This window comes from Stegastes partitus, unplaced genomic scaffold, assembly GCF_000690725.1.
Source record: "Stegastes partitus isolate 25-593 unplaced genomic scaffold, Stegastes_partitus-1.0.2 Scaffold1949, whole genome shotgun sequence".
Lineage (NCBI taxonomy): Eukaryota > Metazoa > Chordata > Actinopteri > Pomacentridae > Stegastes > Stegastes partitus.
The window spans coordinates 1-26,089 of NW_007579680.1; the positions used below are offsets into that span (position 1 = coordinate 1).

The 26,089-nt window shown below is 40.4% G+C and overlaps 1 protein-coding gene across 5 annotated transcripts; it reads right to left on the minus strand.

Annotated features, from left to right (window-relative positions):
- Positions 1-373: 373 nt before the first annotated feature.
- cttn (cortactin) lies at positions 374-24,847 on the minus strand. 5 transcript variants are annotated; one of them, XM_008303166.1, is made up of 16 exons: positions 24,720-24,847; positions 22,601-22,709; positions 22,427-22,500; positions 22,216-22,345; positions 20,359-20,469; positions 19,088-19,142; positions 16,286-16,396; positions 14,509-14,619; positions 12,047-12,157; positions 9,647-9,757; positions 7,059-7,114; positions 5,784-5,853; positions 5,467-5,705; positions 4,216-4,338; positions 3,826-3,898; positions 374-1,924 (listed from the first exon to the last, which is right to left on the minus strand). In XM_008303166.1, exons 2-16 carry the CDS (start codon positions 22,682-22,684, stop codon positions 1,788-1,790), a joined length of 1,596 nt encoding a protein of 531 aa, XP_008301388.1. In that variant the 5' UTR covers positions 22,685-22,709; positions 24,720-24,847; the 3' UTR covers positions 374-1,787. The 5 variants fall into 5 exon arrangements, with proteins under 5 accessions (XP_008301388.1, XP_008301386.1, XP_008301385.1 ...); XM_008303164.1 differs by having other exon boundaries at positions 3,826-3,894; positions 4,212-4,338; XM_008303163.1 differs by having other exon boundaries at positions 3,826-3,894; positions 4,209-4,338.
- Between the last annotated feature and the right edge of the window lie 1,242 nt (positions 24,848-26,089).

Below are 26,089 nucleotides of genomic sequence, written 5' to 3' on the forward strand. Positions count from 1 at the left end.
CTGCCCGGAGCAGGTTTGCCCCACACCCCGCCGTGCACAAAGACCGACAAGCGTAGGGCGAGGACCCGTCCATCGCCGCTTGCGGCTTTAATTAGTTTTTTTTTTTTAAATTTCTTTCCTTTTGGCTGTGCTAGAGTTTGAACCAGTAAAACAAAAATATAAAAAACTTTTTTTCTTTGTAGCACATTTGTGTTCTAAACATACCAAACAAGTTTAAATAATTAGGTTAATTTAATTATCACTCTACAATATTATCCAGCTTTACCTATTCTAAATAATAACATTAAGACCCCACAGTAATATATACGATATATAAAACGTTTATGTGAATTAACAGCTTGAGGACGATACAATAAAGCTCTTAAAACAAGTGTATTATTCATAGTTTATTTATTGAATCTAAAAAAAAAGAACAAGCAGGTAATGATGTGACTCAAGCAAACAGAGGTACAGATAAAAATAATACATTTGAAAAGGTCACTTTTTATTATAAAACCCCAAAGATGAATAACTGAGAGCCCTCACACACACTCACACTCCTGTTTTACGCTACACTACTGCGATCCACAGACGGCAGTTTGTCAAACCTGCCGTCTGCTACAAATAATTAGTGTTTGGAGAATAATACAGCAAAGCCTCTTCCCTTAACAGCACCTGGTTTATGTCTACAGGTCGTCTTTACTGCTGATAAATCACTCGCTTATTTAAAAGATCAACACATACTGTTTGCTCGTCCCCTCACGTGTGCATATCGACATATTATGACACGAATAAACCTCCGAACATTCACGAAAACACGGCGACAGGGAACAAAAATATGCTTTCAAATCTATTATTTCTCTCAAGCATCATAAACGATGAATCTCTCTGTACATGATTCGAAGCAGATGATAAAAATAATACTATGAGCTGAAGTGTTTGTGTTGCCGAAGTAGAGAGGAAACGTTCTTGTTAATTGGCCCCGTGATTCTGCAACGATTTAAACATCAGAAAAAAGGTAAAAAGATTATTATTGATCATTTGTAATCAATCCTGCAACTGATGCAGAAGGCAGAACGTATTCGTACTACATGAAGCTCTAAACAAAGCTCAGTTTTCCATGCTGGAAACTTGAAGTGCAGCTTCAGTTGGGAATTTTAAACTCCTAAAACAGAGGAGGTCATCAGCTTTTTGGTCCATAATCGATGCACTGGACAGTAAATAGCGATCAATATACACGATAATCCACTTTAAACTGCTCCTGCTTACATTTAGGTGGAGCTTCTACACAGTGAGCACCTGAGCCCAAGACTCACACTTGAGACATTTCAAGCTCGTTTCTGTTATTTTCTGATCTTTGGTGAGACTGAACTGCATTTCCAACACGTGAAGATACCTGATCAACACGTCGTGAAGCTGAACTCCAATACGGTATCTGGAAAACGTATTTAGAGCTGCAAAAGGCGACTTTGGGGCTGCGAGACGGGAGTTTGTAAAGTCGGGCCTCGAGAAGCATTTTGCAGCTTTAACTACTACAAAGCAGACCAAAGCTTTGTTCTATATGTTGTCGTAGTCGCTCTGCTGCTGCGTGGAGACAAACGAGGGGGTCTGACATTGGAAAAGGCAGGAGAGGGATGGAAAAGGGAGCAAAACAAAGCCGGCAAGGAGACCTGAGGACGTCTCGCACAGTGTCGAAGCGTTAAAAAATGAGGCGAAGAGAGAGAAAAGTGTGAAAAGGATCTGAAAAACGTCTCCCTCTTTCTTTCTGCAGGTCGGGGAGATTCTTAGCTCGTCTCATCTTGGCGTCATCATTGCCGGACCTCCACGTAATTGGCGGGAAAAAGGCCGTATGCGCCTCTGCAGACGCCCCGCCACCAGCCCTCGTCGATCATCTCGATGTTGGTGATGATGTCGTCGGGGTCGAAGGAGATCTCGTCGTCGCCCGCTGGAGAAAGACAAGAAGCGAATGAGAAAAGAGCTGCGGATGTCTGTGGAGGTTAAGTGACAGATTTCTGAGGCATTTTTCCCCCTTTTCTAGTAGTTTATAGATTAATTAAGCAAGAAAACCCTGCAGCCTAACGGACCGTCCCCACTGTGTCTGTTGGTATCTGCCTTTAGCGTTCAGCCCATCAAGCTGCAGTCATCACACATCATTCGATCAAGTCCTCCACCTTCTAGTCATCTCAGTCGGCTGATATCACCCATGGAAAGTTGGGGTAGAAGCAATTTTACACTTACAAAGAGGAACAAAAGTCCACATTTGGAGGCACAAGTAAGCCGACTTTCAGCCAAGAGACTTGATTCCCATCTCGGATCATAATCACAGAGTAAGTAACATTGTCACGACCACAAAGAGTTCCCGACATTACTTTGTGTTCATCAGGGATCAGAACAGATGATAACGGCCATTTAGTGGGTCGATAACATCCAAATCAGGTGGATCTACGTGTACAGTTTGTGTGGTGGTTCAGTTCTAACACTCTACTGTTTGGTCTTTTAAAATGCATCACAAAGAGTAACATCATCTCTGCTTCCTGTAGCATCTGCAGAGTGTTTCCCTGCTTGTTAGAAGTGGACCAACTCTTCATATGGATCAGAAGGATCGTAAAGCACACAGTCAGGTAACACAAAAGCTCTGTAGCCTTTTCAAAACAAACAACAGTGTCGGCTTCCTCTAACTGTTTAAGCGATGACTTTTTCTTATTTGTTTTGGCACATTTATGAGGAGAGATTATTTTTTTTGATTCCTGAATATATTTCACTTCTTGCCCAAGTTTTTACTGACTGTTAGAAAGTGTTTTTTCTCACACAACTCAGTGTGAACGGACTGAATTAAACTGCCTGGAGAGGGATGTCAAAGCCTCACTAGAAGTATCTGATAATTGATGTAGCTCCTCTGCTTCTGTTCTCTCAAACCATCTGTTTTCTGATGTACATAGCCGTCCTCAGAAGTGTCCCTAAGATGTGTGGACTGCAGAGTGTTACCTCCTGTGTCGTGTAGCGGCTGTTTAGTCTGCTCCGTATCGGTCTGTGCACTCCTCGCTGCATATACAGTGTTGATGAGCTTGTGTTTTATCCTGAGGATGAACCTGTTTTTGTCTCAGTGTTTCTGGAAAATTTTATGGAATCACAATGTTGTTCCTCCTTTTCATTTTTTTCTCCGTGCTGATGTCATGGTGGTCCAGTTGGGACAGTCGCAGGTTTTAAGTGCCTTCTTAATACGTCTGTGCTTGTTTTCTTTTCCCTCTGCCTTGGTGGGAAGCTACTGTTTGATTCCCACCACCTACTGGAACATAAGCTGGATGTTATCAAAACTTTACAGCATCAAGTTTAAATCCTTCCTACCAAGACAGAGGACAAAAAAAGGAGCACACATACTAAGGAAGCACTTAGAACCTGTGACCGTCCCAACTGGAGCTTTCTTGAAGTCAGCAAAAAGATATCAGGGGAAAAAAACGTGTAACATCCCGATGCACTTCAGAGCAACAGCAACACTCCGACAAAAACTGGTTCATCCTGAAGTTAAAACAGCCAAACACAACCTGAGTAATGTTCAAGAAGCAATCCAATGTGGCGAGGAGTGCACAGACCTGTAAATACTGTTCCAGAAGAGTGAGCTCCTCAAGACAAAACTCAACAGTTCACCTGCTTACAAATTATAAGGGACGCTGCTTTACAGACAGATGGTTTGAGAGCAGAGTGAACAAAGCCATCTAATATTCAGGTGGAACAGCTGCTCACCATCACTGATCAGGTTCTTACTATGCAGTCCTGACATCCCTCCCCAGGCAGAGTCACCACCAGTCACACCTTGAGTCATGTGACAATAAATACCGCCAGTCTCACCTGCTTGGTAGTCGTACAGAGCCACAGCTGTTACCCCGACGTCCTCGCCGTACTCGTACTGCTGCCCGTCTGCAGGAGAACAAAGGTTGGTCAGTGAGAAGTCTACAGAGGGACTAAGGAAACCACTGCAGCTCATATAAGAACTCAGCAATCCCACACACAGACAGACTATTAGTTTCTAGAAACTCAACTTGTAATCTTTTTTTTCCACTTTATTGCTCTGTATTTTGTTCCTTATTCACACAGCGTGTATGTGTGTTTTCATGTTGTAATGACCTGCCCCACTGACCACAGGCGATTTTCCACCTTTGTAGACATTAAAGTTACTTTCTAACATTTGTTATGTGTTACAGAAACAATTCAGAGTTGATAAAGAGCTGTACCTGCTGCTGCTGCGGTTTCGTCAGGGTTTTGGTAGAGTTCCTCCTCCGGTGCATATTGGTTGCTCGGTGGCTGCGACTCGTACAGCTGCTCTCCGTTTTCTGCAGTTTCACTGGGCACATCCTCGATGTTCTACAAAGACAAAGGTAATCTGTCAACAAAGGCTGCAACACTCATGTTGAAAAGAGCGTAATAAATATGTAAAGATATAAGAGAAACACGTTATTGTTCACGTCCTGTTTTTGACAGTTTATTTGATCTTATTCTGTGATGCCAGGACCACACAAGCATCTACATCAGAGGTTGAATGATTATTAAGTTTCAACATTTAGCTTTTGCTATATGTATTCTTTTTTTTTAACAGATTCCTAATAAAATAAATTTCTTTGAAACGTTTGTGTTGGAGTTCAACTAATTCAAACACAACACACTTTCTGAAACTCGCAGATAAAAGTTAGAAACTGCAAATGCAGCGTCATTCGTCTCTTTTCTGGTGTTTTAAATATTTTTGTGTTTATGTTGGCAACTTTACTGCAACCACAGCAAAATCCAATCATGTCTGTGTAAAGTGTTTTGTAGCATTCACTTGCTAAGTTAATTGTTATAAGACAATCTTGCAGTTTGTGACGTTTTCCTGCGACTCAAGCAGCACAGTGGAGTCAGTTAACTGAGGATATGATGATTTGTGAAGACGAATGCATGAGACCTCCAGCTCACATGACCAGTGATGCAGACAGTGGATTTGCAGTATACACTGTTTCTTAAGTAGCATGAATGAAATTTGTTTCAGAACTGATGAGCAAAATTGAACTTAATGATGCCTTTGGTTGGAACACATTTTAAGTTGGAACCAAGTACAGATGCCCAACACTAACAATTATCAATAATGTTTTAAAAAAAATGTACAGTGGAAAGTTATTTTTTTTTGGCCTTTGTGCCTTTATTCGATAGTGCAGTGAGAGAGAGACAGGAAAGTGGGGGAGAAGAATAGGGGGGGGACATGTGGGAAAGGGCCATGAGCGGGATTCAAACTCATGCCCTGCACATGGGGACTGTAGCCCTGCACATGGGACGCCGGCTCAACCAGGTGAGCTATAGCAGCGCCCCAGCCGCTGTACATTTAACATTCATCATAATAGCTGTTCTGACATCAGAAGGTCGTCGTAATAAGGTGCCCGTCTGAAAGGAGCTAAACTTCCTCTAAACCTTCTGTGAGCTGCTGCTCTGTGCAGAAACACTTAAGCTGAGACAGTGACTGACCTGGTAGGCTGGAGCTGCTGCTGCAGGCTGCACTGGTGGGGTGGGGCTGGGGCTAGCAGCCGGGGCAGGAGACGGAGCTTTGGGGGTCTCTTCGATTTTGCGGCGCGCCTCCTCCTGCTCCTGCTTCTCTTTGGCCTGTCGACGCGCTCGCTCCTCCTCGGCCCTCTTCCTGTCCTCCTCCTCCTTCTGCTTGGCGATGTTCTCGAAGCGAGCCTTGATGCTTCCTGTGCTGCTGCCAGCTGATGAAGAAGTGAAGTTAGATCACATGTTGCCTAAAACTTCGGGCTCAGAGACTGATGATGATGATAAAAACTCACCAGCCTCCACAGGTTTGGTTTTCTGGTAAGATGGCGTCGGCTTCTCCACATCATCAAACGTGCCTGCGCTCTGTCCAACAACACAGATTCAGATGTAAGACAATTGTCTTCACACAACTACACTACAAACACACACAGATGCATATCACAATAAAAAAAAATCTGAGATTGTTGCTGTTGCGTTTGCACAGGAAAGGGAACGTGTGCGAGGCCGCCCTCCCTCAGCCTCGTTCTGCTGGAGGTTTCTTCCCGGTATAGGGCAGGTTTTTTTCTTTCTAGTGCTGATGCAGGCTTGCTCAAAGGAAGTCAAACAGAAACTTTGGATTTGTTGGGTTTCTCCATTGTGTGAAGTCTCTTGAAATTTCTGCAAGTGTTCAGGAGTCTGTTAGAAACTTTTCAATATGCAAGTGCTTTGAGATGACGTGTTGTGAATTGGCACTATAGTCTGTCACCAGCCAAGACCACCCAACCTGTTCATTATTTACTTCAGGATTAACGTGGTTGTGCACTGTGAATTTGCCCCATCAGGGTTACACTGCTAGAAATGTAAAATGACGGCTCATGTTATAACAAAGTTGAGAACATTTAGTGCTTATTACAAGTGTTGCAGGAGCACTGGGAGCTGTGTATCGCTGCACAAGGAGACTATTTCATCAGGAACGGCAGCCAAATTTACATCAGAGGGGTATACTACGAAGCAAGTCTGACATAGCCAGGCTGTGTTTGTGTAAGCTGAATCGACAAAACCGAAAGCCAGAGATTACAGGTATCATAAAGGTGGTTTTAAACTTTCTTTGTCAACACAGACTTGATACATATGTACTCGCCAACCTAAACTGGCATCAGCAGCCAAGTACTGCCTGTGCGGAGCGCTTGGTCTCCGTCTCTGCGATATTGTAACTACACAGCTTCATTCAGTGATATTGGTAACGCACAACTCAGCATGTTTGCAGATAAAACACATTCCCTCAGCTGAGAATCTGTATCGCTCATAGATAATAGTCAGGAAACCATCTGGTTAAAGGGAGACGCTCTTTCCTGCTGATTTAAATCTGAAACTCTGAACATAACCTGCTCCCGAGGTTAGCTCCACAGCATCAGTTACCATGGAGATCTAGCCAGGTAAAAAGAGAGCCACCTTCATGGTACTGAAAACTCTGGCTGTAAGCTCAACATAGCTAACCCACTAATCTCACTTCGTAGTACAGCCCTCTGGTCTTGCTTTTTAAAAACGCAGTCTTGGAAGCTTTTGATTGCACTTTGAACACTCCTTACCTTATCCATGCGGTCATTCTGGACACCAAATTTCCCTCCGAATCCTTTAGAATAATCTGGTAACAAACAGGAGAGACATGTTATTTTATGTTTAGTGACACCACCTCAGTCAACGTCATCAGAACCAGAGCAGACAGAAAATAAGCACCAACGAGGGTTCAATTTGGGCTCTTCAGTGACTCAATAACAAGCTTGGTCTGAAAAACCCCTCTCTGGTCTGCAGGTTCAGATGAAACAGACTGTGGTTGGAGGAGTTCAGAACAGAAAGAACAGCTGGAATCAAAGGACGGGCTGCTGAGCTCATGCAAACCTGTAAAGAGGAGGAACAAAAAAAAATAAATAAAAAAGAAACAACTGACTGCAGGACTGATAGGAGAGTCTTTACATAAGCTCGAGCAGCCATCTCGGCTTATTCTGTGCACTGAAGATCAGCCATGTCTCTGCAGCAGGAGGCTTCATGAAACGCAACAACGTCATGCACAAAATGAATGGATGGATGCAGAAGCAAACAAACAGCATGGTGGCAGTGCAGAGGGAGGTGATCGGGGAGGTGAAGGCCGAGGTGATACACTGTCAGTGATAAATACACACCGCATTAGACTATGAGTCCACTTACACTGTATAAAATGGCTCATGCAACAAGAAGACGACCTTTTTTTTTCTGCTTGCATAGGGGGATATTTCAATTAAAGTGTTTACAGACTGACATCACTTGGCCCAAAGTGAAGGCTGTTTGTAGTGAAGGGGGGGAGATGGGGAAGCGTTTCATTCAAGTGCTGCTAAAAAAATAAAAATAAATAAAGACTAAAGACTCGGTAGAAACCTGCCACACCTGAGCAGCACAGATCGACAAAAACCAGCAAAAACTTCAGCTGATGACTAAACTGTAATTTTGAGTCAGTTCATGTGAGAGAAAATGTATGCAGCCAAGCAGATAGTTTCAGTTTTTAATGCCAACGTTATTTAAAAAATCTTCCACTGAGACTTTGAGGTCTGTGTCAACAGTTTCTGGTTAAAAAAGATAAAAATAAAAAAAAAAAAGAAAGAAAGAAATCCAAGGTTTCTATTCAATGGTACTTAAGTAAAAGCACCAAAACCACAGTGTAGAAATGCTGTGTTCTAAGTAAAAAAAAGTCCAGCATTTAAGTTTTTACTTCACTACTCATTCTGCAGAATAATATCTGTTATTGGAATATAATTACTGATGCATTAATGTGTTCCTCATTTTAATGGTGCAGCTGGTAAAGGCGATTTAACTCCTTTATATCTGCTGCTTGAGTATCTCCTCGGGGCTCAATAAAGGTTTAACGTCACCTACAGCATTACATCAGAATTTATTTGTGGAGTATATTTTCTATTTCTAAACTAAACCTGCACAGTAACTAAAATTATCGAATAAATGTAATGGTGACAATGGAAATACTCAAAATACAGTTACAGTACTTGAGTAAATTTACTTTCCATCACTGTAAAAACATGAAAAATTAAACCAGAACTATCTGCATGGCTAAACATTAGTAGAGGCAAATAAGTGTTTTGTTTGTTTGCTTGTTTGTTTGTAGTTGACAGAAGTTACTGATTATTATATAGCAGGGATGTCCAATCCTGGTCCTTGAGGGCCACAGTCCTGCATGTTTTAGAAGGTTCCCTCTTCCAACACACCTGATTCAAATGATCAGCTAATCATCAAGCTCTGCAGAAGCCTGATAACGATCCTGACCATTTGAATCAGGAGTGTTGGAAGAGGGAAACATCTAAAACATGCAGGACTGTGGCCCTCGAGGACCAGGATTGGACACCCCTGTTATATACGATTGCTAATAGTTACATATTTTAGTCGTTTGTCAAAAATCCCATGAAAAAAACAAAACTAGCAATTTATATGATCTTGCAGCAGTTGTAAAAAAAATAAAAATACATTTAAGAAAAAGGAAAATATCTATGGTATGTGGAGTCACCCTTATTTTCCACTATTGCCAACACTTGTGAGAACTTCAGATGTAAACTTTAAGTTTTTTTTCCCCCATTTTTAAAACAAAGAAATTTGCTTCTTTTTTTTAATTTTTTACAGCATTAGAACTGTGTGACAGGACATATTTCTGAGTTCTCTCTACTTCTAGTCATGTTTGTGTTGTTTCTATAGAGGTGCAGGACTTTATATTGCAGTAAAACATGAGTCCATAGTTAAGAAAACTGAAATAGAAGCAAAAACAAAGGCCCAGAAACTGCTTCAGAGAGGTAAATCACAGCTCAAAATATTCTCCAACAACTGCACTGTTTCCTCCTGTTTGCAATAGTTTTCTCAAAGCGGAAGCATTGAGAAAACACACTGCTTGTTTTCATGGGATTTGTTGACATGAACAGCCTGATCTTTAACGTTTATCAGTTAGTGCTGCAGAGGTGTGAGGGCTGCAGCAGGGCCGTTATGGAGGAGGACGGTGCCGAAGAAGCTAAGGTGGGGAGGGAGTATTTTTCCGGGAAAGCAGGGGTGAGGACCGACAGGGGTTTGATCAAGGGGGAGGCGGGTGTGATAAAGGGGGGAGGCGGGGGGGAGGGTGTTCAGTGTGTTCAGGGGGGGGTTTCTGTGCCTTTCTGGGACTCGTGCTTGGCCAGGCGCTCCTTGTGCTCATAGCCCAGAGCACACTGGTCCTGCCTCTCCACCTCTACCCCATACTGCCCTCCAAACCCACGCTTATAGTCTGCAACACAACACACACACACACACGTGGACACACAAACAGCAACACACGTTACAAACCCACATACAGAAATATACACAGAAAAACACACACATATAGAGACGATGAAGCAGCCGGCCGGCCACATGCTCAGTGACATGAAGCAGACACGTTATGTTCTTGGAGGAAATCTGGTCGGATCTACACCCTCAGTCCGCTCTGTACCGGCTTTCTAAGAATATTCGTGACATTTGCTGACTGGACGCGTCACTGTGAGTTAACAAACGCCTTGTCTGCCACGAAAATGCCAAGTTGCATGTATTTTTACTGCGGCTGCCTTTGAAAATGAGGCTCGAGTCTGCATGAATGCATGACCGCAGATCAAAATTGGCTCTGAACACTGAAAACTAAAAACTATTATTCCTCAATCCTTCTGTTATTAAGGCCTTCATTTATAATGTGATGTTTTATTTCTTTATGTTTAGCACTTTGTGTTACATGACATTTGTATGAAAAGTGCTATATAGTGCTATTTAACACTAGTAATAACAGATATAAGGTGTAATAATGTCTGGTTCAGGCCAATAGACGACCTCTAAACATTTTAAAACTACAATTTGACATTTTTTCTGCTGCTGTATGATATTTCCATGAAAGTGAAGGTCGCCTGTAGAGTGATGGGAACTGGCTGGAAACAAAGCAGTTAGTGGATAAAAAAAGGCTACACAATACATACTACATTCACTGTTAGACAACAAATTGCCATATTTGCAGGTGTTCAATGGTGAATTTTTCATTTTACTGGCAGTAGAGGGGGACAGCTGAGCCCCAGCAAACACTGCTAACTCGAGCTTAAATTTGGTTTCTTGCCATCTATACAATGACAGTAGCTCCAGTTGGACTGATCAACTGGTTCATCAGACCAAATTCTCATTGACTGGACAATCTGTGGTTACTTTCAGGATGAGAAAAGTACTACATTAACAACATTTCAGGATTAATCCATTATTTCTGGCAGCAGGAGGAACAGACTCAGTGATTTCACAACTTTGAACTGATCCAACCTCACTGAGACAGCTAACCAACTTATTTCATGTTTACTGAGTCGGCTCTAAACTAGCTGACACCGGGTCAAAGAATTCGTCAGTGTGGCGGCATTTTCTTCAAAAAGATGGACAAAAAGTTTAAACTTCTCACGTCAACGACCAACGTGGCAGATCATCGAAAATGGCAGCTAACTTGTCTGCCTTACGTTTCTCAATATTTCTCAACAATGATTTAATATGCGACAAATTCTAGCTTTTGATGTTTGTTTATTATTCCGTTAGGCTCATAAGGCTGCAGGTAGAGTGCGCCCGGTGCACTGTGCTCCATTTAGTCCATCTAGAAATTGAGAAACGTGACCAATCAAGTGGTTGAAAAGTGGGTTGATTTCAGTCGAGCAAACTTTTCTATGGCTCACTGCAGCTACAAGAACAACTGCAGAGAGAAAAGAATCGACAGAAAACTTTCAGAAACTCAGATTTTTACTCCTTTTAATTTGCTGCATGGATTGGCGTTGATTATCAGAAAATTGAAGATCAACAGCAGCCACAATTTAACTTATTAAAAAAAAGGCTTTTTGCAGCTTTGCGAATATCTGAACCCCTTTTAGTTTTCAGCTTGTAGATTCCTTCACTTTCTGTGTGAGAGCCTCAGCTACAAGCCTGACATGCAAATATAAATCTGAGCTGTGGTTTCACTTCCTCTTGAGTTTTTTTTTTCTGCATGTAGATTGAGGAAGCTGTCGACCTTTTAAAGGCCACACAGAAGCCACAACGAAACCACATCAGAGCGAATGTTCAGGGCTGAGGAGGAAGGAAGAAGGTTTTACAGTGAAACACAATCAAAGCAGGCGACGTGTGAAGGTTTGGTGGAAATGAACCCGGTTTAAAGTTCTGGCAAAAGTCTTCTGCAATTCAAACAATAAAAAATGTGCAATCTATCAGGTTTTATCTCTTATGTAGGAACTAGAGTGACAGCCGTTGTAAGAATTTGTAACCGAGAACATTACATATTTACACATGACGATTTATTTATAGTTTCTGAACTTCCTGTAAATGTGCAGAAATGTATAAATACTATAAACTAACAAGCTTCAGCTCTGGATCGTATTTGATTTAGCATCATTATCCTAATCAATGAAACAACCAGCAGGACACCTGAATAGTATTTACTGGCTATAAACAGGATTATCTCAGTATTTTCTGGATGCGTCCAGTTCAAACCTCATGTACATCCCCTCAGACCCCACAGAAACCACATCAGTACCTTTCTGGGACTCGTGCAGCTGTAGTTTCTCCTGGTGGTCCCATCCCAGCGCAGATTTATCCTGTCTGTCCGTCTGCACACCAAACTTTCCTCCAAAGCCCTTCACATAGTCTGCACGAAGCAATACACACAGAGACGGGCATCAAAACATCATGTCTAAATCGTAACTTGGTTATCTGGTGATTATAGCACGTCTCCTTATAATGGTTCTCCTGTTGATCAACTGAATGTAGATAAAATAAATGGTCAGGAATGGCCTGATGAATAAACAACCCTCTATCCCACTTTGCCATTGAACTGCTCAGCTAACTGCTACGTTGTAAGGTACTCGAAATGATGAAACAGAAACATATTTCTTCTAGTTAGAGGTGCTTGTTATTATTTAGAAAAACAAACACTGACATGTCTGTGCATCAGTCTGTGTGTTTGTGGAGCTCCACGAGAAAAATATGTCTATTTTGTTTGCAACACAGGACTTGATGTGTTGAAAAGTGATGGCTACATGTCAGCGCACAACAGGCAACGAGCAGAGCAAAAAAAACTAACCCCCAGAAAGTGCCTGGAGTTCAGATTGTTCACGTGTCTGAACTTTACATTGTGGTGAAATGAAAGGAATAAAACCACAGTATGTCATTTTAAACTGCAATAGTTATTTTACAATAGTTACATTTCTTAGTTCTTCTGTTGATAAACTGATTTTAGATGAAATAACGTGATCCAAATGTGCTAAACCACAGTGCTTTATTACACTGAGACTGTAAATATCACCATTTAACGTCTGCTCACTGATTTGATACAATATCTGCCAAAACCTGCAGTAAGTCCAATCTGTCTCATCTATTAGTTTGTTTGCTTCTAACCCGACACACATTTAGCAAAATCTGCATTAAATTTAAACTTGACTGTATTTTATTGGTTAACAATGCTTCTCAGATTGTCCACATGGTTTTACACATGTAAAGTTTTAGATTCCCAGTTGTTTTCACAGCGGTGCATTAAGATGACTGTTATCACAGCTCATATCACGTATGCAAACGGAGGCAGCAAACACATCCAGGCGCGTTGTGGGGAAATCTTAAGGTCAGTCATACCTTTGGCATCAGCCCTACAACCTGCAACTTAAAGGTGTGTAAGGCAAGAAGCTACAGGTCGCCCTGCTCTGCTGCGTTAAACAGTGAGTCCAGACAAGTCAGAACAGACTTGAGGGTGCGACTCGCTGAGGCCCTGCAGACACACAAAACTACGAACAACACAGCAGCAGCTATTAGAGTTTTCACTGATGATACTGGCTGTCTGACAAACCAAAACCACATCAAGTTGTAAACTGGAGATGTAGTTTTTTCAGCTGTGGACCAGCATAACCCAGAGATACCAGAGAGGCCGGATCAGATGAAACTTTAAAGGGCACTTGTAAACATCTTTTGAACCTGGTCTTCTTCTAAAATCACCAGCTACAATATATGCGTTTTTTTTTTTGGTTTTTTTTGCACACTTGCTTTTTAATGGTATTTATTTTTTACTGCTTTTAATTTTGTATGTTATTGTTAATGTTGAACCACTTTGAGATGCATATGTGGCATAAAAAAGTGCAATATACCATTAATATAAAGTAGCACTATTATGAGAACAAACTGCAAGTAAATATTCAGGTGACAGTCAGAGGTTGTTCCTCTGTCGCCAAACACTTTTGTAACTTGTCATTATAAAGTAGGAATATTATGACTGATGCAACCGAGTCCCTGAACTTTTCCTTTACAGAAATAAAAACATTTCCACCATAAACTGATGTAGAAAAATGAACCAAAAGGCAAAAAACGAAATATTTGATTCTCAAGCTATACTCCAGTGCTATGTAGGAACCAGAGTGTCTCAAAGAAGAAAAAGAACTCTGGATCTATTTACAGCGTTTATCCAATATTGGGTTTAACAGTCAAATATCCCTTTAAAGAGGAAAATTAACACTTCTTTCAATTCAAATCAAGTGACAGCAAGATTTTGCTCCTCCACTGCCAGATGTTTGTGTCAGTGAACACAAAGACTACATTACCAACATACGTCACTATTAGCTGGTTGATATTTTTAATGTTATGAAAACAATAATACAGATAGTGTAGCAGAAATGCCACATTTATACCTGCAGTCTACATCGGAATAAATGTTGAAAAGTGCTCCTTTAATTAAAAACGTAATACATAAACACACCAAGGCACTTAAATTAAGTTTGCACTACTAATGTTATATTTTACTACAAATGTATATCCTTTCCAATTATCGGTTACTAGTTGACCCTGAAAGCTCATGTTGACAATCGGGACTCACTTCTCTGCTTTCTCCTTCAGTTTTATTTGTTTATATGATAATACCACGATCAGATGTCACAATTTGTGTTTGTGAGTGATTCAACTGTCACGGTGCTGAATAAATTATGGAGAATATGACTGAAAACTAGTTCTTCTACCTACCTTTCTGCGACTCGTGCCTCTCTGTTTTGCCCTGGTACTCGAAGCCCACAGCGCTCTTGTCCACCTTGTCGGTCTCGACGCCGAACTTGCCGCCGAAGCCTTTGGCATAATCTGCCAAAGACCCAGAGAGAAGGAGGGAAAAGAAAACACAAAGTCAAGAAAGGAAGAGGAGTTTGAAGAGGAAATGATTCTCTCCAAAGATGCCTCTTTCGTTTGTGGATTGTTGACTCATGGAAACATGATTTTTAGTCTTGTTTTGTATTTCTCACAGAAGAGTCGAGAGACAAAAACAAACACTTGCGAAGCAAATGTCAGGAGTTTTAGGATTTGAAGAAAAAGAGAAAGTATTTCTTTATCTCAAGTCATCACATTGTTTTGAACAATTTCTGCTTGACCAGACGTTCTTATAGCATTAAATATGGATATTCATAAAGATATTTGTGAAATTTTAGCTCGATACATCAAATAGACAAATATTGTTTAATGACCCATCGACTCACTTTCAGCACATTTTTTGGTGCATTAAAATTTGAGATCATTTTTGAACCACAGCATCTCAGGAACTATCAAAGATAAAAGCCTGATGTTTAACTGCCATTTCTCATTATGTCATTGATTCAGAATCCTAAAATTGAGGCTGTCATGAAAAGTCCCATATTTGAGCACATATTAACAAAAAAAATGATTTTGCAGAGGTCAACAGATGATATTTTCTGAACCATATGGGGCTGCATGTCACAATAATAAAAAACAAAACATACAGAATATTTTTAATATAAAATACTTGGTCACAAAAAAATGGGATAAAGTTACTATGGTTTAACTTCCATACCTGACTGAGCAGATATGACAAGTCGTACCACAAAAAACAAAAGTGTTGGCAGATAGTATAATCCACGTAAAATAGAGTTCTATAGTTTCAAAATAGTTCTTAAAATAGAACTGAGACAAATAATGTTGAATGCATGCATCATTGAGTTAGGCTGTCTACCGACATGACTGCTTCTGTGGTACAGCTGAAGTTAGAAATCTGAGGTTTTTATCTTAAATAGTTCCTGAAATATCATCACATAAACAAACCATCAAATTTCAATGTGCGAAAAATTTGCGAAAAACATTAGCTAATATATTAATTTTAAATTTCTCAAATTCCATTCTAAATATTTGTTTCTGATAAAGTTTAAAGCAAATCAGAGATGGTCGAGCAGAAAGACCCTGATGATTTGAGATGGAATGAACCATAACTAAGCTAGACAAAAACCAAACACCTTCTCAAAGCTGGGCCTGTTCAAAAATAAAATAATATCCGACTCCACCAGCTGGGTGACGTCTAACCACAGACCAGCTCCAGACTACGAGGCAGTGGTGAGTCTGTGTCAATCACCTGAAACCTGAGTGGAGGACGGAGCAGCGACACGTTAATGGAGTCAACATTTTAGAGCTGAAGCTCTCATCTGCTTACAAAATGTGCTGTGTGTGGTCGATATCTTACAAACACCGTCACCAGGATGTGTTATTTGACTCCGGGGAAAACAAACATCACACAAGCAACTGAGGAGTGAAAAGAAGAAGCCATTGTTTGCAGGCGAAGGCAGAGGAATGAAGGAAGAAATGCAAAACAACATGATTTGCCAGGACCTGTGTGAGGCCCAGTTTTTTTACATATACATATACATATATGTGTGTGTGTGTGTGTGTGTGTGTGTGTGTGTGTGTTTTCTCCACATCCCCCCGGGTTAATGGAAAAGCTGCGTGGCAGCAGGAAATCTCGACAAACCTTTCTGGGACTCGTGTTTCTCGGTTTTGCCCTGGTAATCGAAGCCCACTGCGCTCTGGTCGACACGATCTGCCTGCACGCCGTACTGACCCCCAAACCCAGTGGAGTAGTCTACACAGCAAAGCAAGGGGGGGGCAAGGGTCAAAGGTCAGGGTGAAGCAGCATGGCAGCAGTGGTCGTGGAGAAGCCCAATTCCAAACTTCCCTTTAATAATACTTAGTGGTACTAACGCTGACAGAAACACAGTTATCATCACACAGCTCCTCTGAGGAGAAGCGCTGAACACTGTAGCCGTGTTTCCATCACACATTTTTAAGAACATTTAGAAGAGTCACATTAGAAAGTTAAATGAAATGGCAGCATTAAAAATAGTTTCCTAATTTTTTATATTTCTGTTATATTCCTTAATAGTTCTTGTGCTGTTTTGCTCCCAGTCTATTGTTATCATTTCAGTCTAAAATAAATCACTTCCATTGCCTTGATATGCTGCTATATGAGCTTTTTATGCTGATTTATAACTGATTTAGGCTACGAAGGCTTTTTCCCCCCCTGTGACCAATCAATCGATCAGTTGAACAGTTGAACAAGATTTTCTTTGGTAAACTACAACCCCACTAATTACTAAAGGGTTATCGCTGAATCTGACTTTTTCCTCTTACATTGAACTGTGTTGCTTTTTATTTTCTGTCATTTATTTATGGTTAAAACCCAAAAAGACTTGCAACTTTCCTCATCTGTGCAATTTTGAAGTGGTACCTGACTCTTTCCAAAAAGAGTTATTGAGCTTCACTGGAGAAGTTCATTATTCGGATGAGGTGTTTCTGCTTCTAGAGGCTCTGGACAGAACCAAACATGGCCGATACCAGCTGACATGAAAGACGAGTTACAACGTGACCAACTGAAATAAATTCCTGACGTCGTCTCTCCATTTTTCTCTTGGAGATGAACAAAGACTGGATTCCAATTTGCATACGTTTTCCTTAAAGTATGTACTGCAGCTGCATCTACAAAGTACCAACTGTTTCATGCAGTACACATACATTGGGACATACTACCTCATCACAATAATGTGCTTTAAACTTTCAGTGTTGTAGTGTAAAACGAGCTGTAGTTGGGCGTTTTGGTATTTTGGCCACATTACATTTGATATACTATGTACTGGGACATAAAAAGTCATTTTCTGACGTACTAGATAGTATTTTACATTGTATAGTTACTTGCTTCAAATCAGTTAATGAAAACAAACCATAAGATCTTACAAGTTTGCTACAGAGCTCCTTGATAATTGTATGGAAACACGGCTTGTGTGGCGTCCTGCTGGTGGAGGAAAATCTTTGTTCAACACTGACACCAATGAGGAACCACTGGAATTGGGCAAATAATCGGGACTTTGGAGGAGATGAAGGCAACATAAAGACGGCGACAGTATGGAGTCATGAGAATGCAGCTTAAAATACTAGAAGCTAAGAAGCCGGAGGAGCACCAGGTTACTGTTCATACTGAAAACAGTGCAGGCTGTCAGCATTATCAGTCATTTTCACCTCATGTGGTCTTGAATTTTAGTCTCAATCTGAAAGTTCTGATTTCTGTAGCACAGACGTAGATTTAACAGAGGACGGTGGGAAAACATAACACCTCTGAAAGGGTGAGGTCTTTTTCTTCAGATACGTATGTGTTCTAAATGTGCAGAAAGTTTTGAACAGAAGCTGTTAAAGGTCAATGAATTAATGTGAAAAGGAGCCGTATGCACATATAGAGGGATTACTGTCCCAAACTGAAGACACCAAAGTTGATACTAAATGAGAAAAGTTGATCTACAGGAGAATAAATAATTAAAAGTAATGCAAAAGCACTCTACTACATAATACTCCATTATATTTTGAACTTAATTGGGTTTTAAAAAACATTTTCACCAAAAACGGATGAAGAAAAATTCTCAGATTGTAGAAAATTAAGTGTTCGATCCTCAAAATCTACGCCCATGCTATGTAGGAACAATAGTTTCTCAGAGTAAAAAGGGGCTATGATTCTACAGTCAAAAAGTCCTTTAAAGATGAAAGTGAGCACTGTCTACATTTAAATCCACAACCAGGGCTCCAGATTGCAACCATTTTAGCCAAACATTAGGGCTGAATGATTATAGATAAACATCAAATGGAATTTTTCAATGAAAGAGAAAACAAACCTGCATTTTTAATGTATATAAGAGTTATAAACAAAGGCAATGCTATAAATGTGTTATTGACTGTAACAAAAATAAAATAACAATATGCGTATTTAAATAAAAGTTAGACACCTGAATGCTCCAAATGTAAACAGTAAGTCTGGAGCCCCGACTATGAAGCCGAACAACATGCCTCTGTCTGAACACAACCTGCACATTCCTTGGTAAGATGTCTGCAAAATGGACCCTCTTCCAAGGCTTGCTGGTTACTGTTAAATATGTTTAACATTCACATATTTTCCAAACATGTCCATCTGTGCAGCAGGATCCTGGTAGAGCAGAGCGACTGATCGGCACAACAAGAGTGAATGTAGTACAGCTGGCCACGAGCCAAACGCTCATCAAACTATCTGCGACTGTAACGTGTGTCTTCTGTCGGCTACGCAGTTTACAAAACCTAATCAGCTGCAGAAAGGGGGAAACATACACTGTGAATTTAGAGGTTTATCACTAACGTGTCCACTGAGTAAGAAGCTATTTCCCTGTTTTGGACACAGCATATGACTGAAGTTGTTTTTCATTGTGGGTGATGTGCAGCAGAGGCAGACATGCACAAAGACAGTAAGTTACGACATCACCTTTCTGCGAGGCGTGTTTCTCCGTCTTCCCGGCATACTCAAACCCAACAGCTGACTGGAAAAGAGAGAAAGAAGCAAAGCAATCATTCCACTGACCTCTTACTCTGATATGTGGATGTGTTTAAGGACACATCTGATTTTATGAAACAGGGCTGCTGAATTATTCCTCCACTGTTTTTGGGTTTTTTTTGTACTTATGGAAATGAGAAGCACAAAAGGCTGTCATGGTGAACAGCGGAGACAAAACGGAAATCTTGCTCTTTGTTATTTATGCAAAATGTCATCTGAAGCAACACAGCGTGTTTCTTTCCTAAATATTACTCAGTGACATCTGTTGTTCTGCGTCTTACAAACAAACTGCCCGATAACAACCGTTTCATGCAGATGCGAAGGACAGCGACTAAAAAAAACAGAGAAAAAGCTGCTGAAGAAAAGAGTCGGGATTTCTATGTAGGCGTTTGTTTTTTGGCACAAATATTTATGGTTGGGACATTTTATTTGGGTGTAACAGTTTTTTGCTGCCTGAATATTAGTGCTGTTGTGTCTCCAAGTGGACTGGCTGGTCGATGTGCTCTAATTTGACTAAAGTCTCATTGGTGGGACAATGTTCATTGGTAATTTCATTATTTCGATTCGTTTAATTTTGGTCAACTAAGATTTTCTTTGCTTCATTAAAGCCCGACTAATTATGAATTTTAATTTACGCTCAAATATTTAATGTTCAACCCCAGGTAGACTAACAACTGCACCCTGGATGACGGAATAAACCATCGTTTCATTCCTATGACAGTCATAATCTATCGTAATGAGACCCACGAGGCGAGAGGTAAACGTTAAAACTGAGCTTCCTTCAAGTAGTCAGTGAGAAAATATTGCTGTTTTTTGTGTCTTTACTTTGCTCTTATACACTTTTTAGTGTCATATTTAATGTATGTTTTTATATGTTCACTGCTAAAGGAGATACAAACAAATAAACGAGCTGAATTAAAAAAGAAAAAGCAAAAACAACAACACATTGACAGATGATGTGTTACTAAAATGCTTCTCAAAGATCCTTTCACCACTTTTAGCTAAATGTTCATCAACACGGTGCTGCACAGTTTTGCAATAAGCCTTGATTTCAGTTTGCTGTTATTTAACTGTTGCTTTAATCCCACAAACTAAAAAAAAAACCAAAAAAAAAAAACATCAAAAGCCCAGCTGTGTGTCATTTCCGCGAAATGAATGAGATGTTGTTGCACAGTTGAGTGGTGGGCAGCCACAGGAAATACCTGATCGACGCGGTCAGCCTGCACTCCAAACTTCCCTCCGAAGCCCTTGGAGGTGTCGGTCTGGGAGCAGTGCTTGGACAACTTGCTCTGGTAGTCGTGACCCACGGCCGACTGCAAACACACAAACACACAGCAGAGATACTTTAAGAAAACAAACGCATTCGAACTTCAGAATGTAGAACAAGCTCCTGTGTGTTGAGGCTTTAGACAAAAAAGGGCAACAACAACAACAACATTTGAGGAGGGGAGGAACGGTGGAAAGAGCAACAGAGCTGGAAACACAGCCAGCAGTTTGAGGTGGTGACGTCTGACTCATCACAGATGCACAGTGTGGTGTAAACACTGCTCGGGTCATCACATTCATGCTGCAGCGACCACAGTGCCCAGAGCCAGAGAGGTGTGGACGGACAGAGCTGCCTGCCAGGAAGGATTATCAAGTGTGAAACGGCCACAACTGACTCAGCCTGTTCACACACATTGAAACTAGCATTATGGGAAGTGCTGCCAAGGCTCCGAGGACTCAGATGTCAATCTGAAATTTGTAAAATGTTTTGGATGCAACGTGCTGGTTGGTATTTAGTTTCAGCTGCAGGAAGATCAGCAACTGCAGAACTAGTTTTCCCCTCACAGAAAAAATGGCACCAGAAAGACAACAAATAAAACGACACGGTGGATTTTTCTGCCGTGTAGTGCAACTGTGTACAGGACAAACACTTCACTTCCTTCAGAACACTGGACAGACTGATCTGTACTTTGCTCTGATTGCACACATCAGCAACGAGAGCTGAAGTCTAATCAGTGTGGAACCAAAGAGATAAATAAACTCCTAATTAAACTGAGGATGACAAAGTGATTTACTACTGGACGTAAACACCAGATTATGATGAAACACTTGTTCTACAGGTTCAGTCAGGCCAAGAAACTTGAGTCTATTCTAAAATTTGACAGTAAAAGCATAAACTTGTACTAGATGACTAAAGATATTGTCTTAAAATACTACTTGTAGCTTCAGTTTGCCTGATTAGCATGAAGTTAATGTAAGAGGCATTCACCAAAGCATAAAAAAATGCAACCAATTATTTTGAGATTAACTGAAATGTAAGAAAAAAAACTTCCTTTGTCTTCGTATTTCATAAGATGTTTGAAATGTTGATATAAGTCTTAGTTGTAGTTAAGGCTATATTTTTAGACTCTTATGACATTACAGGGATTTAGGAGTAATTATTAGTTGAATAATCGATCGACAGAAAAACAATCTGAAACTAGTTTAATGACTGATGACTATTTTAGTCATTTTTTCAAGCCACAAAACTATAAAAGTCCACACATGATTAGCTGCAGCCCTAAATTGGTGATATGATGTTAATAATTTATTGCCATTCATAATGTGACCAACTGAAAATGCATTTCCTGGTAAGCCAAGGGATGAAGGACGTGTATGTCAGAAAATGTATTGTAGATTGGCTGTAATAACTGCTTGTTCCAGTCTTACACTTTATACTGTTTAACACCGTACGGACCAAAGGAGGTCACTCGGGCTACCAGCAGTTAGCCAGCAGAGACTATTGCGGAAGGTCAGGTAGTAAAGTGCCACCATGAGAAAGACTCCTGTGATGCTTAATGCCAACAGTACGCTAAAGTGGTCACACAGTGAGCTTGTGGCTGATTGCTGAGTCATATCACATGATAAACTTGTTGGAGCAGCTTATATCATGTGACCGCATTCAAAGCAATTACATGATGTCCACTGAGCTCTTGATGTGTCACTGACTAATCAATTATTGATCGCTGAGGCTGCTGCTTATCGGATGAGAAAATTGTTCAAAATTTGCATCCTTGGCTCTCTCAGTCTCTTACTTTGTCCATGCGATCCTGCTGCACTCCAAATTTTCCTCCATATCCCTCTGAGGCCTTGGGCATGGCCTCCAGCTCCTTCTGCTTCAAGCTGGTGTGTTCGGTTGACACCGTCTCACGCAGCCGGTGGATACTACGCCAAAGGAGGACACGGTTAGGGGGACATTCCCATACTGTAGTTAATATAAGTGAAATATATTTTCAGTTCCCTCACTCTATGTGCTCCTGATGTCCTGAGCCGGCCACCGTCTTGGCCCCCCAGCGCTGCTCCTTCTCCGACACATCATTCTGCAAATACACAGAATAAACAGTGATGAGGAGAGTGAAGAATGGAGGATGTTTAGGAGGATTGTGAAGAACTAAAGGAGGAGGAAAAGGATGAAAATACCTCAAAATCAGGGTCAGTTTCCCAGTCATCCCCTCCGTCATCTACAGCCACTTGGATGCTCTGTCCCACGCCTGCCCTCCACATCTTTAGTGAGCCTATGCCACACACTCTGAAAAACAGGTAACGCTTTGTTTTAGACCTGTTATTGTACATACATAGAAAGGAGCAAGGCCTTTCAGGGACCTAGACCAACTTTTTCACTAGTGGCAACGGTGCAACCAACAGTGTCAGTTAGCCGCACCCCTCACCTGGTCACAGGTGCTCATCGATAGACACCACATTTACTGATGTTCCCCGAACGTCTCACATTGCAGGCTGTGGTAGATGCTACTGGGTCACACACTCAAAAAAAAGGTTGCATGTGTGACCATTTTCGTTGCAGTCTAGAGCCCTGCCTCTAATGACAGAGCTGAAAAAATAAAGAAGGACACTGTGAAAACCCGTGAGCTGTCTGTGGACTTGTGTTTAGACAATTTACTGCACTTTTGTGTCCCAATGGTTGGTAAAAATGAGATCTTCTTGTTTATATGTATGGAATTATCTCTCATTAGGCATTGTAAGTCATTTATCCATTAAAACTGAAAACAAAACTAGTTCCAGCATCTCCAATCTCTGCTCTATAAAACTGCAAGCAAAAAATCTTTAGATTTTGTGCTGTTGATCTGAAAAAACATTAGAAAACTTTGACTCAGCTGTACTGTCATGTTGTGCCGTGACACTAAGACTTATTATTACACTAAGACCTGTAATATTTCCTCCTGTACATCATAGCCATACTGGATGTAAAGTGAGCCCATCTAACACAACTCTATAGTAAGAAATGGAACAATTCACTTCCCATTTCTTACAAACATGAAGTGAAGTTAGCATGACGCTACAGCACTCAGAAAAAATGTGGTTATCTTACAACATCATTATTGTTTTTTCAGGACAAATCACTTTTTGCATTATCATTTCATGCTGAGGAACCAAATGATGAATCTGTTAAATCAGCCCTAATATTGTAATTCATCCCCACAAGGTTCCATTGTTGTTGTTTTATTATACTGTGCTGTATTGTACGTACACCTGCACTCCACACCATGTAGCCATGGTCTGGAGCAGATAAATGTGACAGTGTTTAGCTGGCTCTGGACTATCTTCAGTGTGGAACTTTACCCATTATTTGATTAGTCTACTGAGTCCGTTTTTCAGCAAAAATGCACAAACTCTGACTGCTCTGGTTTCTTCAGTTTAATCATTTGTTGTATTTCTGTGTCGTAACATTTCAATACAGTGAAATAGCTGTAGGTTGTAGCCTTCAACTTTAGCTGTGAGAAATCATACCCCACGCCTAATCAAGAAAATGATCCAATTAATTGAGGATGACAGGAATACAGCTTGGGCATCTATCTAGAACAAAAGCTCTCTGTGCCAGTTCCTGCCTCAGCACCATGTGGGCGATCTGCATCTGTCTTCAATCAGAGGCTGCAGGAGACGTGGCTCCATTCATCTCGGGAAGCTCCAGACCAGGAAGAAACAGCAGCCTGAAAACTTGATGTTGGTTACATGACAGGACTGTCTCCCCCAGGACAACCACACCCATCCATGTGATGAATGATCTGAGCAGGCCTGAGAGGGAGAGGGTCCACTCAGGTGTGACTGAGGTCCAAATGTAGTCAAGGCAACAGGGGGCAGCTGGCACGGGTAACCTATTTCAGTACAGCTCGTTTAACCCAGATAATGTCGCTTAGTTTGCGTCAATGAAGCAGGCAAGGCCACAAGTGTCGGGACTAACAGATGGATGTTTTAGCTTGAAAACAGTGAATTATACATCCGTGTCAGCGTGGCGTGTTTTAATTAAGATTTCTAGCATTACCGGACTCTCGAAATAACGGAAACACCTCGTTAATGGTTAATTCCACTAACGCAGATTCAATGTTCAGTGACCAGCAGCGGTAAAACGCATGAATACATGTAAAATACAGGAACAGAGTTGGCAGCGTCAGTCGGTCTCTGGCATTTCCTGTTCCAGTTAGCTAGCCTGCTAGCTGGCTAAAGCTAGCATGCCTTCTGGAATGACTACCTGGCTCAGCTCGAGCCCGGCCATTGGCGGACATTTTAGGCGTTAAATGCTCACCGACAAAGGTAGCTTTGACCCGGCTGAACGCTCAATATCCCTCCTGATGGACGTGGTCCGTTCACAACCGCAGCTTTGATGGAGAAACGGTGCAGGGATCTGCTGGTTCTCCCTCCGCAGCTCTTCCGGCTCTCCCAGTATCCCGAGCCCGTCCAGCTGCGACGTCACAGGTGGGCGGAGCGAAGATAATATATCGGTCGTTTTAATAGAAAATATGAAATATTGGATTTATACTCTTAAAAGTTTTTTTTTTATATGTTTGATTTGTCAATTAAACGATATATATATATTATTTGATTAATGCCTTTGTTTTGTTTTGTTTTTTTAATGGATATATAAAATATATGAATGTATTTTCTTTATTTTATGTTCATTTGATTTTAAATTTACATCAGTTTGATTCACACATTTATATTTATCATATTAATTTGACACATACATTTAATTAATCATTTTTACATAAATTTGATTTATACATTGAATTTTTAGATGAGCATGATTTGTATGTTTAATTAATAGTTTTTATAAATTTATTAAGAAACGTAATTTTTATATCAATTTAATTTGCAAATACATCTTATGTTTATATCAATTTGACTTATAGTTTGGATTTATCTTCTGTTGATTTATACATTTTATTTATAATTTTACATCAGTTTGATTGCATTTTATTGTAATCAAGCTATACATTTTATTTACATTTTATATCGGTTTATTAAATAACAATAATAATAATAATAATAATAATAATAATAATAATAGATTAACGTCTCTATAATAATTTGATTTGTACATATGCAATTTAAAAACATATATAGTTCAACATATAAATCAACCAGCCACAAGACTACAAAATGACTCAAGATGACAACATTGAGGCACAATATGAGCATGAAGTGGCTGCACAGAGATGCAAAATGACAACAAACATACACAAAGCAACTACAAAACCAGACTGACCACAAAAAGGCATGAAGACTTTTTTTTGTCCCTTTCACAACTAAACTTTCTGTACATAAAAATGTTTCTCGATGCACCATGGACATTTTGTAGCCACTTTTTTGACCATGTTTAAATTACATTTTACTAGTTGCCCATCTTCTAAACTCTGACAGCACCCTTTTGATTTATACAGACTAAAATGTCAAATTCCCTGAACTCTAAGGGAACTAGCTGTTGTACTGGTCGCTATTCTACAGGTGCTAGTTGGACTGTTTAGGGATAACACTTTGCTCATTTGACAGAGCCACAGAAATACTCAGATCATGAGGAAAACAAACATTTTTGTATCCAAATGATGCTGTCACTTCTTTACTATTCAACAAATACAGTAAGAGACCATTTTAGCTCCAAAACTGTAGAACATGGTT

Excerpts from the sequence above, each read along its gene's own strand:
- cttn (XM_008303163.1), bottom strand. The coding sequence starts at position 22,684 with ATGTGGAGGGCAGGCGTGGGACAGAGCATCCAAGTGGCTGTAGATGAC. Across the intron at positions 20,470-22,215 it reads AGCAGGATCGCATGGACAAA|TCGGCCGTGGGTCACGACTA; the intron begins GTAAGAGACTGA and ends GTGTGTTTGCAG. Across the intron at positions 5,854-7,058 it reads AGAATGACCGCATGGATAAG|AGCGCAGGCACGTTTGATGA; the intron begins GTAAGGAGTGTT and ends GTTGTTGGACAG.